At 37.7% G+C, this 14,868-nt stretch overlaps 1 protein-coding gene across 3 annotated transcripts in view; it reads right to left on the bottom strand.

Annotated features, from left to right (window-relative positions):
• Window positions 1–360: 360 nt before the first annotated feature.
• The window catches only part of LOC144050856 (protein diaphanous homolog 3-like), a 70,780-nt gene continuing 56,272 nt past the window's right edge, over window positions 361–14,868 (bottom strand). For all 3 annotated transcript variants that reach the window (XM_077564484.1, XM_077564486.1, XM_077564485.1), the window contains one exon: window positions 361–1,887. In XM_077564484.1, the coding sequence (XP_077420610.1) occupies window positions 1,532–1,887 (356 nt within the window). In that variant the 3' untranslated portion in view covers window positions 361–1,531. The remainder of the gene's footprint in view (window positions 1,888–14,868) is intronic.

Genomic DNA, 14,868 nt, shown 5'->3' with positions numbered 1-14,868 from the left:
GTCACAAATAGGTTGGTACGTATTCTTATGTTCGAATGTACTTATGCTAAAGCATATTTTCCTACTTATGGAAGCTGAGCATTTGGCCCATATTATACCAATAGGTTTAAAAATTAAGTTAATAAAAAACAACATTTATTTACTTTTTTATGATTTATTATTGTATGCACTCTGCAGTGCATTATTTAGGTTTGGCATTATGGGAAAATATTAAATAAATGTTTTTAGCCGCCAAATATGTTCAAAAGCAGTTGAGAGTACATTCAAACGTATTGTAAATACATTGGCAGTTCTACACTTCCATCAAAAGGGGGGGTTAGTTTTTTGCAGGAAAAAAAAAAAAACGCACCAATCACCGCATCTGTCACACAGCCAACTATTTTATTGCAAATTGGTATATAAAAGTCACCATACAATGTCAGGATTTAGTATGCAGCAATTAACATTTTTATTAACAAAATATAAATGGTATTGTAAGACTTTAATTTGTACTGTTTGGTTATAAATGTTCCCCGCACTACAAACAAATTCAACCAAATTTCACCTGAAAAAAATAAAATAAAAATAAAATCTAATAATGTACCTAAAAAAAATACATAGCAAGTTTTAAAGTAAGTAGAAAACACCTTTTTTTTTGGTAAATAGAAAATACAATACAGAACATTATGAAAATATAGTCTAAGCTTTGAGGTTGCAAGTGAATTAATTAGTTCGGCTTTAACTGATAAAAGCAAATACGTGTAATTTGAGCTCAATTTTACTAACAAAGCATTTTCTCATCATCTTTTAGGATTTCATACCAAAATAGTTGCTATCATTACAAAATGGACATGCTTTTTATTTGCATTGGATTTATTGGAACATAATTTAATCGGCCTTTTAAAATAACTGGAGTGTCTTGGGGCAGGACATTCTTTTTTTTTTGAGTGTGTCACTATGGAGGTTTGTTCATGTACACAAAGCCAAAACAAATGTGAATGAAACAGGTTGAAGATGAAAAATGTCCAAATGTAATAAAGTGCTAAATCCTTTACAGAGCTTGCTGGCAAACATATGAGATAAGACAAATACACGTAAACCTAAGATAAATACAGATTTTTTTTTTTATTTTATAAAAGTAAACATTTGAATTAGAAGCGTATATTAGAAAGTGCGGAGCGGTATTACATGTTTGATTTAAATAAATGTTTTTGGACACCGGTACAAAAACTAGACTATCAAAGGTCAGATTCCACTGCTTAATATTTACAAATTAGCCGCACAGAGACTTTGTTTCCCCCTTGAATCCATTTTGTAAACCAAAGTGTTACTAGTTGATTGTGCTCTACATGTGTCAAATTGATATACAGAACTTTCAAGCAGCGTATGCAAATTTGGTATCGATTAATATAAGTCTAATTCTGTGTAGCTTCATCAAATATTTCATTCTTTAGATGATACTAACACATTTTATACTTCTGTCCAAATTATAAAGCAACAGTGTTGAAAACAGTCATGTGCTAAACCTAATTTCGACTGGAGGGCCTGACCACTACAGGGCCCGCAGTTTTGCTAACAGAGCTTCCAAATCAGACTCCCCAGTAGCGCTGGAGACCACAGCAGCAGTAGACGATGTCTGCGAGGCCAGAGGCTCCCCTTCATCCCTTTTCTTGATCTCGGCATTTTTCGGGTCTTTCCTCACCAGCACTTGTTCTCTCTCTGGCGCATAAGTATGGCCTGGGGTGTTCCTATACTTGTGTCCTGTATCTAAGCACAAAGCAGCTTTGGCAGGTGCTGTTGAAGCCGCTTGGTTGTCGGACTCCTTGGTGGGCGGAGCCTTGACCGCCACAGAACTGGCATTTACATTTAGCCGAGAGCGAGACCGAAGTAAAGTTGCCGTCTTGTTTTCTGTGAGGAGGGGAGGGCAGATATAAAACAAAACAGTGAGCAGAACGGTAGGATTAAGTTCCTATGTAACAAGATGTTAAAAACTCTATTGGCAATATTCGGGTTTTGAAAGGCCATGTAAAAACGTGGGAAAACCCAGTTACTGTAAAAACCCGAATAAGTATTACCCCTTTCGTAACCGGAATTCTTGTTCATATAATCGTATTTGGAATACCGCGATTGAACGAGGCATTGGTTTGCCTTGTGCGCATGCTCTAGTCTTCTTTTTCATTTTATTAAAGAATCATTGTTTTTATCGTACAGTAACGACTCTCGTTGATTTCTTCACAGCGTTTTCACATTATTTGCTACGGCAAAAATGCAGCAGTGTTTATCTATAAAGCATATATGCGTGTATATAAATTATGTGATTTTGGCGTGCAGCGCACTAGAAAAACTCAAGCAGAGTTAAACATGATGACAAAGCTAAGAACCACATCTTTACAGTGAAGAGGACACTGACTACTTTATTTAGCGTGGTGACTGAGTTACATAAATGTCTTATTAAAAGTAGAAATTTAAAAGTATTGACATGTCAAATCGGTAAAATTACCAAATGAACAATACTGAGCTCTCCGGGGAAAAATAAAATAAAATAAAAAAAGTAGAAGTGATGTCTATTTGCAAATGACAAAATCCGTACGTTGCACTTTCAAACGGTGTATTCCAATTGGGCACGATGACCACGTATACAGGAGTAACTCAAGCACGTAAACAGGTTATCCCGATTTTTACAGAAATCGGAATTTTGACCTCAACCCGAATATTGACTGCATGTAAACGTAGTCATTCAAGATTGTTAGATGAATGCAAGCAAAGGGACACAATCAAATTACAAGCACAGAAACATACCATTAAAATTGTTAGTCTGTGGGAAACGCACATGATGGAGTAGCAAAGAGAAGTGGGAGGCACTTAAGTAATGGGAAGCAAAGTGAATGTACACATCGATTTACTTGACACCGTTTGTTGGGATGGAAACACACAAACATGGAAGCACACGCCAGACAATAGACACACTGAATTGCTGCAGCAGGCTTACGGCCAACACAATATGATGACACGGTTATAGCTGATCAACCACAACAGAAACTCAATAACACTGTACGTTGTCTTTTTCAATCTCCAAGTCTCTGTCACTTTCCTCATACATGTCGTCCACCCCCACCAAGCCGCAAGACCGAGCTCGCCCCAACGCCGCCGGTTTCACAATCATTATCCATTCTTTTCATCTCGTTCCCTTCTCCTTCATCATCCTTATTTACCCCGAGTCCGCCCCCACGACCTCCGCCACAGTCCGCTCTTCACTGCCCGCTCCCATTTGCTTTCATAGTTAGAACAGTCAATCAGTGACCAAATCAGACCTACATTCTGAATAATAATCCCTCTGAGTAGACCTTAGACTTCATCATCAGTATGTGCGTGCTGGCAGGAGAGGGTGAATCCATATTCATGTGACCTTGAGAGGGAGACGGGAAAGGTATGGCGGGAGCGCAGACACCACTGCATTTAAAGTTTCCCCAGCACGAGATGTCTGGCAAATAGGAGTCAAACACAGCGGAGCAGAACAGAACAGGCCGCTCTGTCAGCCAATCGGTAATGAGTTTGGAGCGTGGCCAGTCAGTCATGACAGTGTGTTTTATGGGCACGCTGACGAATGACAAGGAACGTCCCTGAACACAAACTCTGACAAATAAATAAGGATATAGGGAGAGTAGAGAGCAACAAGACAAGATAGAGCAGACTGCAAAATTAAGCAAAGTAAGCCTTCGATCACGGGCGTCGCCGCCACTTTCTGCTCCCCAAAATTGCAGGTGGTATTTGGAAAAAAAAAAGAACAACTTAATTAGACCGTGACTTGCCACGTTTAAAAGCAGAGACTCATTTTGAAATTCCATTCTTTGGCGTTATGACATTTACCCTCATAACAGCTTCCCTACTCGATGTGTGTGCGGCGCCTCATAAACACATATTTGTAAGGAAACACACTCAGAGCTAATGTGAAAATTGGCAATAATGGTATCAGTAAATTGCCTTTTAACTTCTAGCATCCAGCATGTTGCTGCTGAATTGAAGGCCAGTCATCTTGGAGGAGCAGGCAGGGGTGTAAAAAAATATTACCAATTATTTTCTGCAACAAAGAATGATTCATAATTTATGGGGAATAGGAGTTTAAGGGATTGACCGATTTTCGGTTGGGCTAATTATCGGTGCTGATTTTCAGGAATATCGGCATCTGCCTTTTTAATTTTTTTTTTACAATTTTTTTTAAATACATCTGACGGCTGATTAAGGATCCATTTAAATTTGTGTTAACTTCAGGGAACTATAGATTTAAATATTAGGTTAACTTTCTTGGATATGATGCTTACCCTGGGCACTCTGCACCTTCTGTTTTTGTTTGAAAGTGAAAATGTCAAATATTTTGAAAACTTTATTTACTGTAGAAAACAATATGGAGCTATTTACGTTTTTAAATTTTCAATGAACTTTTTAAGACATACTGATGCCACTTTTGTTTGTATTGTCTAAGATAAAAACAACAACTACATTTTACTAATCTGAAAGGCTGTTCAATAAAATATGATCAAAACATTGGCAAAGTTAAGAGCTGAAGTTTGTATTATTATTTTTATTTTAAAGACAATACTTTTCCATTTAGTAAAAGTGAATATCGGCTCCAAATATCGGCAATCGGAGTCCTTGACGACTAATAATCGGCATCGGCCCTTGAAAAACCATATTGGTCTCTCTCTATAAGATATATTAATTCCTACACTCCTATATTATAACATCTAAGTTCGCTATCACCTCCTATCAACCGTTTTTATTTTTGTCTTAACACCGTTAAGCCTTAAAGCAGTCAAGCGGCGAACATGATCAAAGTGCTCTCAGGTTAAGTTTCTTCTCACGCCGCCTTTCAGTGACATGCTCCCTCACCAGTCCTTTGAAGTCAAATAGCTTCTCAATACCTGCCTCTGTGGAAGCTGTAAAGCAAGGCTGAAAGATGTGAAGTGTGTGTCATCTCCCAGTAGTTCATTTAATCCCAAGAGCTGACACTACAAGTCAAGCGGAAGTCGCCAACGGATAACTGCTCGGACCAAGGCTTGAGAGTGTTTAACTAGACCTACAGCAGTGGGGCAAAAGTATTGATATACCCACTTGATCAATAAATAATCAGGCAAGAGTTAAGGCTCCCCCCTGAATCCTAATTATTCGGTTTACCAAGACATTTAGGAAGAGCAGGATATGTTGTCTGGCCAGGATCCTGATGAGCCACATGAACTAAAGTAATGAGGTACTGCTAATCTGTCAATCAGGGGCTAAACCAGGCAGAGTCATTGCCTCTGATTTGTAATTATCAAGACAGTTTGGACAATTCTCTGCTTCCAACAAAATGAGAACACAAAGCAGCAACTACAAAGGAATGCTTGGATTTGTTGGTGCAGAAGAACTTGACCTTTGAGCCCGTCAAACACCTTTGAGATGAACTCAAGAGACGCTGTGTCACGGGCCACACTTTCAATTTCCTTTTTTTAATTTGTAAAGCTACTATAAATGTTCTTCTAGATCGGGGATTCACAAACTGTTGATGGTGCCACTAAAAGATGATGATTAAAATTCTAATGTCAGTCTGGCAATTTCACATTCAAATCAAAGGTCTTTTGATGCCATTGCAGGAGTTATTGTGGACATCCATTGTGAGTTAGCTCTTAAAATGCTTGAAATGGTTTGTTTCTATTCCTCAGAGGTCAGCAACAATATCTGATTTTCCTCTCTCATTTTTCTCAAAGTTTGAATTGTTGAAGTTCTCAGTTTGTCTCTGCAGTCGACTGAAAAAAAAAGGGGTAGAAGAAATCTTGAGCTCTCAACTCTTATACCAACTACTGACATTGCTTAAAGAATGAGAAGAATATTGATTGAAAAAAAAAGACTAATTATTGTTCAATTAGAGGAAAGAAAGTGTAAACATGCTCATACGTCTGATAAGATCGCATTTGGTAGAAATGCAAAAGGCTCTGTCGATCTGCAAATAGCTGCAAGGATGAATTCACATTTTTCCTCATCAGATCATTTGGTCCATTTGCATTTGCCACATCAAACACGATGCAGATGAGCCTTTCCTCTCATCACTCTCACACACACCATCTCTCCACTCTTATGAAGTTTGCAGTATTTGATCACATCAAGAAGAAAGTAGTCAGACACTTACAAAAATATGCAGTTTCTCCCTGTGGAGTGATTGACACAACAAGTTAAAGCTAAAAGGATCAAACTTAGCAAACATATATGTAGACCATAAACCACAGTTGTTGTGACAGTTTGTTGCTTGTGTGTCCAATGAAAAGTGTTTTCTTTATCTTGTATTTTTAAAACCAAAACGGCCTTTATCGGTAAAAGGGAAGCTCTCCTGCAGATAAGCGAGGCCCTAACTGACAATTACAAGCTAATACAAGACTGTATCGCACAAGAGAAACTATTTTGCTGTATTTGGGATTGTACATTAATGACACACAACATTTTAAGGACATACAAAAACCATTGACATGCTGTCACTAAATATCAGTAAGACATCTTGGCATTGTGAATGAGAACAACTGCAGTTAAAGATCCCATCATCGCCAGGCAAATAATCCGCTGTGACTGTTCAAACTCAGGCCACCCCAATATATTGATCAATTTGAGCTCTTTTCAACATATTCAGTTTAGTCGATTAAAATAAATTCTTAATCTTTCATGAAACAGAAAATGCCAAAAAAAAAGAAGAAAAAAAAAGGAAAGCAATGACGACGACATGTCAAATCGGTAAAATTACCGAGTGAACAATACTGAGATCTCCCAAAAAAAAAAAACTTTTTTTTTTTTTTTAAATGGGAAAAAGATGGCTTAGTGTTAGTATGGATGGGGCCTCGTCCCACCATTATCTTCTCAGTAACGTATAGGAATGAGCCATTTCCGTTCTGTTGCATATTCAAGAAAACATCACTAAGAAACAATACATAATTGGAAGAGGTCGGTCTTCCTCCAAACGCAAAAGGGAAATCTCGAGAATATGAAAGGGCTGAGTTGAATGTCCGTCAAGTCTTGTGCCCTTCAGTGAACCCAAACCGCTGTGAGCTGCACTGAAGCATGACATTGCGTTTGCACGCTTTGGTGCATTAAACAATGCCTCAAAAGTGAACCTGATTGCCCACAAGTACTACACTAGCCTATTCTCACCAGAATAAAAAAAATATATATATAAAAAAAACTGTAAATACTTCAAACAATACTGTATACCATAAACTCTTTGCAATCATTTAACACACCATTCATAGCATTTTCAGAGCAACATCCTATCATATATGGAGTGTGCTGGCTGAGGAAATACTTTATTCTTTTGTGTGCGTCTACGTGTCACTGCCGGAGGTTTGTGCAGCGCGTTCATTCATCAACAAAAAATGTTTCATACTCGTCACAATTTCAGATTATTGTGACACCATTTGCTACCCTAAACAACACAACTTGACGGTTATTGGCGAGTGATAGTTATTGACATATTTTACACCTTAATCAATCTTAAGATTTGCATAAAAATCTGCTTAACGAATGCAGATCGGGTTATTTATTGAGTGATGGTTTTTCATCTTATTGTGGGTGTACACCTTGTCATCCACAAACTGTAATTACACTGTTGCTTAACCCTGGAGAACCAACGGGGTCAAATTTGGCCCCTATAAATTCTGCTAATCAAATAACAAAGACTTTTTTTTTTTTACAAATTTAACTTCAAAAGTCCAGAGTGCCACTTCTGACCCCTGCATGTGGCCATCTAGTGGATGAATATTGCACTTACATGAGCCAGAGTGGTGGTGACAAGATGGCTGGCAACATGCTGTTTTGTTGAGCTGGAAATCAATCCAAACAAAAACATCTTCTCAGCAAACCATCAGATGGTAAAATTGTGGTTTTTTTGTTAATCTATTTCATATCATGTTGCAGAATGCCTAGGAGTGTTTTATATATATTGATAAATTAGCAACTCTGAGCTAGTTCAAAAAACAAGGGTTAAAATTGAAAAAACATATATTTTGGTGTTCAGTGAATTTATAGCAGTCATTTAATGTATAATTCATAATTTTCCAAAGAAGAAAAGGGTTCTTGGGTTCTCCAGGGTTAAATTGCATTGCATTGTTAATAAGAAACTGTTCTCAATTGCCTTACCTGATAAAACAAAAAATAAACAAACAAAACTCACTTGTGAAGTACAATTTTCTACGGTGACAAAAAACGGATCATGTGAGCTGTCAATTAGCAAGCCTAATTTATAAAAATGCATTCATTAATTTTTGGCAAAACTTTGTTGAAATACAGTGTGCAATTACAAAAGACATTAGAAACAGGAGAAACACCTGGCAGATGGCATTGCAGCCATGGCTCTCAATCTACTTTGCCGTCCTCTAATTACATCGACATGCAGGGTAATGGACTGAGAATGTATACTCATACTGGGACAGCATCGCTTACAAAGGTCTGTCTCTAGTTCCATTCGCCCACAGACAAGCATGCACTTCCTTTTCACCTTATCTACTAAGCGCTGGTCGTTTCACTGATAAAATATTGCCAGGCTAGTTCACAGCCTCTGGCTTGAATTAAACATATCTTGGTTTCAGGCTCTGCTACCTGTTGTTATTTATGTGGGCACTGCTGCTAAATATCCACATCAGTGAGCGTGCTAATACATATTCAATAGAACAGCAGACTCACACTAACGGAGCACTGGCAACCAACCATTTTCTTTGTCGTTGTAAACCGCTCTCACAGGGAAAATGCCGCCAATACACAAAGACGAAGCACTTTATTTGCATGCATGCATTTAAGGGATAATGCAACTTATTTGATGGTACAGTAGCCAAGTTAGGGGGTAAATGCTATTTGTTGTCTTTGAAAGCTTGAGAGACTTTATGTATTTTCTAATTGTTGTAAGGTGTAACATAATTAGTGATACACGATAACTGTTTTAATACTAAGATAACCGGAAAACTTCCTGCTCCTCCACATCAATAACTTTTTTTTGTAAACAACAAATGTATCTGTTGTTGCAGCTTAAAAGAATAAAACATTTGAATCCCACTTCCTACTAATGTAGCGAGGATGACCTAAAAAAGCAGCTTTTGTGTTTTCAGTGCTAGGCTGCCCTGTGCTAAGCCTTAGACAATCAATTTTGTTTTGAATGTTTGTTTATGCACCTTTTTTTTTTTTTTTTTAATGAGTCGGTTTTGTGGGGGGCGGTTGGCTGGGGATTTGTTTTTAAACTATGTAAAGCACTTTGAGTTGCATTTTTTTGTATGAAAAGTGCTATACAAATATTGATTGATTGATTGAAAGTGACACTAAACAAAGTGACAGTAACCAAGCCAGCGTTAATGTATTTGAGGCGGCTTTCAATATCGGGTCTAATTTTGCAATATTGGACTGATACGAATGTAATTTTTTCTCTCCAATATCGGTCAGATAATTATCAGACCGACAGTTATTGTGCATCCCTAAACATAATGCATGTTTTTATTAACAAGTCAATGGTAGATATTTATAACAGTCGCAAGGATGTTATAAGTATACAACAATGAAAAGGCACAATATATAAAGTTACATTCTCCACTGAAGTGGAAGCGTGACTAAATAAGTAAGCCTCCTATAGATGTCTTGGTATTTTAATGTTAAAATGTTTCTTTTTGCCATTGTTTCAGTGCCAGTTGAGTGGTTGTGCTTAACACTCAGGCTGCTTGACAGATCTCAACATGCAAGGCCAGTCCTGCCAAACAGACTTACGAATTCCAAACGGCCTGGAGTCATGCTCTATATTTCATTGAAGTTGAATATTTAAAAAGATCAACCCACTCAAAACCCTATAAAACCTATCGTTCTGGGGCCTTGTGTCCTATAAATAAAATCGCATCTGCCATATCGCATTACAGACAGCCACATCTGCCACATCTCTTCACCAGTTTGCTCTCTGTTCCCCTCTCTTTCTGACAAAACCCATCTGGTAAGCAGCCTGTCTCCATCAACACAGAGTTTGCCCTCTTTCTCTGTCAAACAACTTTGCACTTTTTCCTGATTCCATCTCATTTGTTTCCCTTTTCTTTCTTGCGCTCAGGAACTCACTTTCTTTCCCTTTAATAGTGACACTGTAACGCTCTAGTAACACTCTTACAACTGTGGGCTGCCCTTCAACCTCTTCTCTTAACAAATCACCAAATACAACGTATCCTTCTTGGGTTCTCTCTTTCAATTTAATTACGATTTCCCCACGTTGTTTGTAATTTAGATCAACTAACATTGAGTGCATTACTGGCTGATCTGAGAGACTTCAGATCTAGCAAAGGTAAATCCTAAAAAAGATCATTGCAAGCACCACAATACATTATTTTCACACATTAAGAAAATATAACGCAGTGATAAAAATGTGAAAAATAAATAAAGCTATTAGTGTTAGAATGAAATTTCTGCATATGCTAAGTTTTTCAAGAACTATCACTGCTACAAGTATTTTGGTGGCTTAATTGATAAACACATCTTCAAATAAAGCAATTCATCACTCATGTAATTGCATTGTTTTAAGGCTCAAATAACACCTACGACAAAAATTGCTGTAACAGGTGTAATTTCCAGGCGGCCTTTGCCAACAACCCCAGAACACACATGCTGCATTTGCACTCTCTATCTTGACAATTTCCATTGTTCATATTCTACCATTTTTGCCGAGGAATAATTTAATGGAGTCTATGCTTTTGAGCAAATCCAGAAAAAAAGGTGAGCCATGAAAGACAATGCAAAAAGAAGGGCACTTTAACATCAATTCCTGTTGACAGCAGAGGGCAGTATGTCAAAATGGCTATGCCCTGCCTCTCAATTTTTATTCCACAACTGCATTCCAATACTATGTTTAGACTAGTGGGGACACATAGAACACATTATTGCAAGGATTTAAAAAACAAAAAAACAAAACAAAAAACAGATTTTTCTTCAAATAGGTCTAATGCTGTTGATTTATATTAGGATAACCGTGTCAACTTATCATTGAACTCAAATTTTGAATTATTACACGGATTGCCATTCTGAAAACTTCAACAAAATTGATAGCATGCGCTAGTTGTTTGCTGAAAACATAAAAGACGAGATAATTTGTTGGAATATCCAAGGCAATTCAGAACAAGGGCCTCACAATTTTGGCCAACTTGCTTCATTTATGCTCACTTGAGCTCATATGTTTTCTATGATGAATAAACATGACAAACACATGCATAAGCCTGTGGGCAGGAGCGTGTGCGCCCATTTACCATCCTTTGGAATATGTGATCAAATCAAGACATATCAGAATTAAAACTAAGAGGCAATGTAAGCCTAGGTCCAAAATTTTTGCATACCTAATGTGATGTCACATTGATGAATCAAACAGATACATTAACATCATATTGGAAGAGGTCTACATTAAGTTCTGATGAGCTCACGGTAGATAGACTAATGGCTATTACTTGTATGTCATGGTACAGAAGAATTTAGGTGTCAGACAAAAAAAAAAAAAATCCTTACATACAAGTACAAAACTCTGAGCATGAGACCTAATGTGTAGTCGAATGTAAAGTGGTTTGAGGGCCTTGTAAAGGTGCAAAAGTGCTATGTAAATGAAGTAACAGTTACCATATATCCAGCAAATCGACACGTCCTAAAACTCTTGGCTATTGCATTCTTCATTGTGCATTTGCTGTGGTTCAAAACCCATATTAAGAGAAAACTGATATTAAGTGACGAGCAAATGACAACCGTGCTCCACAAACTGGCATCGGTAATGTGATTTGCACTGGTACTAAGCTAAATGGATGAGCGCTGGCCAAAGCAACAGCATTATTTTTCCACTGTAACTCCAAGAAGGAAACATTTTAGTCACTAGTTTGTCCTTTGATATACAACACATGGCCATTTTTATTTAGGCCAAGAATCGGTGGGGGGTGGAGCGCAATAAAGTACTTAAGTACTTGGGGGGGGGAAACCCTGAAAAGGGCCAAAAAGGCCAATTCATACTTTTCACGTTGCACGCCCAAAGACACAGATGTGCAAACAGTTCTGTTCATACACAATTTCAGGCTTCAATCAAAATGGAGATCATGAGAATGCAACAAGAAGAGGAAACAGTAAAACAATAATCCAATGTGCAGCCACTGCACCTGAACAGAAGGGACCAAGAATTTAGCACACGGTTGCAAGAAATGAGGGGAAACGTCAGTACTTTTGGGTACTTGCATTCGTTTCTCTGGGCCATGCACGGTCACAAAACTTGGGCTGCGCGTGGTCAAATGCACAAAGTCGGCTGACGATTTTTACGTCACACGGAACAACGGGTGCCTTCAGGCAAGAAAAGACGACCACTGCCGATTGGAGAATGCGAAAAAAGATAAACGCACGCGCTAGCACGGCTGAGTTTCGCACCTATCCTGGGGCTTCTCCTTTCTCTGGTAAAGGCCCAGCAATTAAAAATGCATGCCTCATTGATTAGTGCAATCCTCTGAAGAACATAATACAATATTTACTCAAGAGACGCATAAACGGACGTATCCATTCTGTGCGGTGTGTGTAACCCAATGCAAATGCAAATCCAGCCAACGTGTTCCATTCAATGAACCATTAACTGATGCAGCAGACAAATGAGTAAAACAAATAAAATAACGAGTTTGTACATATCATGGCTCAGAAAAACACATTAGCCCGATCACCTTCAAGGGAATTGAGCTGCGCAAAGAGGGTTGTAGTTCATCACGTACAAGGCCTGTGATCGCAAGACCAAAGATGGTGGTGTGTGTTAGTGAGGTTGGACTATATATAGATGTTGATCAATACAAGATGAACACAGGGTTGTGACCACCAAAGGAGAAGATAGATATTTGAATGGTGCAGGTCAATTTTGAGAGCAGCTGTCTGTACAGACTCAAGGGATCACTTCCAAGCTGAATAGAAACAGCAAGCAGTCATGACCTTGGTCTGTATTGCTTGAGTAGCATTCAAGGTTAATTAGATGCTTATGTAGAGACAATGAATGATTATTTTACTAGTTTAGTTGACATCCAGTGTTCATTTACTCACCCAATATTATTTTACATGTACTAATGATTCACCATATACAGCAACCATAGAGATTATAAGGCCTGTTACATGACACTGCCACAAATGTATTTCTGATTTTGAACCCATTCTAACAAAGTTAGATGAACATGGATAGGACAATTTTCTCCTCAAAGAGGACACTATAACAAAGATCAGCATGCTGGGGAATGCATTTTAAGCATTTAGTGATGATGAATAGGCATTACCTTTCAGCAAAATCCAAAATTTGACATAGGAAAAGAAAACGTTCAAAAACAAATCCATTTTCATTTTGGGAAACTGGTGTTGAATAGGTCATGCTATTATTGTAGGAGGTGTGGTTAATATCTTGTATGCAGTGCATGATGATGAGAGGAATATAACGTGCTCTTTTTCTCTTAGTTACAATGCCCTTACAGATAAGTGTTGCAAAGTCAAAGTTAAAGAGTAAAGAGTTAAAGAGTTAAGTTTGATGCTGGCAGAAATTAGGCCAAATGATGGATTTTTTTGGTTGTCTTTATCTAGGCTAACAAAAGTGTGCACCACCAATAGTAGAATACGGCGTAAAAGGTCTACAGATGAATATGATGATGTGTTGAACTTAAAACATATATTTCAGACCTTGGAACATAGGGAATTTTTTTCCCTCATTCCAATTTCATTTGGGGCAATGTCAAGGTATCATTGGAGAGTAAAATTCAGCATTTCATTACACTCATCTGCTGTTTTCCGTATGTTAATCAATAACTTACACTTTTTCTTAACGGGTTAAAAAAAAAAAAACTGCACATTTCTATATGCATTGAACTGATGAGCAATGTCATAAGAGTAGTATAGACCTCCCAGTGAGAGCATCAATTGCTGCTGTGTGCTATTCCATTTGTGATTTCCGTTTGGTATGTATGATTAAATAAGTGAAAAAAACAAGCACTATGATGGCAAAAGGGAAATAGTGGATGAAAGGGCGAGACAGCATGCCTGAGATGCAAACATACAGTCTGCCAGTTTGGCTCGGGAGCACAGTGACCTTGTTTGCGCGATTAGAAGAACCACTGGGGCATGATTGGCCATGTTACATTACTCTCCCTCTCTCCTCTTCCTCCTCAATGTCATCTCATATTTATCAATATGGCTCTGCCTCATTTTCCCTTTCCATTTTTGTATTTGTTGAAGGCAGTACTGTTTACTATAATGACATTTTTTTTATTGCATGCAAATAATACACATTTGTATATATCCTGGTTAATTGGACAGAAGGTACCAATCTAAAATGCTAAACGATCATTTGTGCAACTGTTGGTTATGAAGACGGTTCGACTAAATGGAGTAGCGTATCTTAAATTTGACACTTTTGTCCTATAACCTATTATAATGGATGAAACCGTAAATAAAAATATATACAAGACCTATAAAGGCTTTAAAAAAAAAAATCACCAAATCAGAGAAGTTGTATTTTTTCCCCCCCAGCAAGCTGGTTGTCTAAGATCAGTTTGAATTTTGGGCAATAACTGTTGGTTGGCCTCAATGTCTGAATAATTGGTGAAGGTTAGCATAGAAACTTACTGGCCTAAAGGGTGTTGCTGCACATGACCAAATCTGATTTTATATAAGAATCCAGAGAGAGTTAAGCATTTAAAGCAGTTCTGTAAAATACTGAATGCCTAACATTTTAAATGCACTTAATTAAGACGTCAAAGATTTTACTCAGTATCAATATTTCTCAGTTCGACAGTTTCAAATTTAAGACTTGAGAATTAAAAACTGAGCTTATGAATAAAAGAAAAATCAAATCTGGATGTGAGGGCAGCGTCAAGATGAAAA

The sequence above is a fragment of the Vanacampus margaritifer genome, chromosome 4, assembly GCF_051991255.1.
Source record: "Vanacampus margaritifer isolate UIUO_Vmar chromosome 4, RoL_Vmar_1.0, whole genome shotgun sequence".
NCBI classification, from domain to species: domain Eukaryota; kingdom Metazoa; phylum Chordata; class Actinopteri; order Syngnathiformes; family Syngnathidae; genus Vanacampus; species Vanacampus margaritifer.
This window is presented reverse-complemented; position numbering and strand designations above follow the sequence as displayed.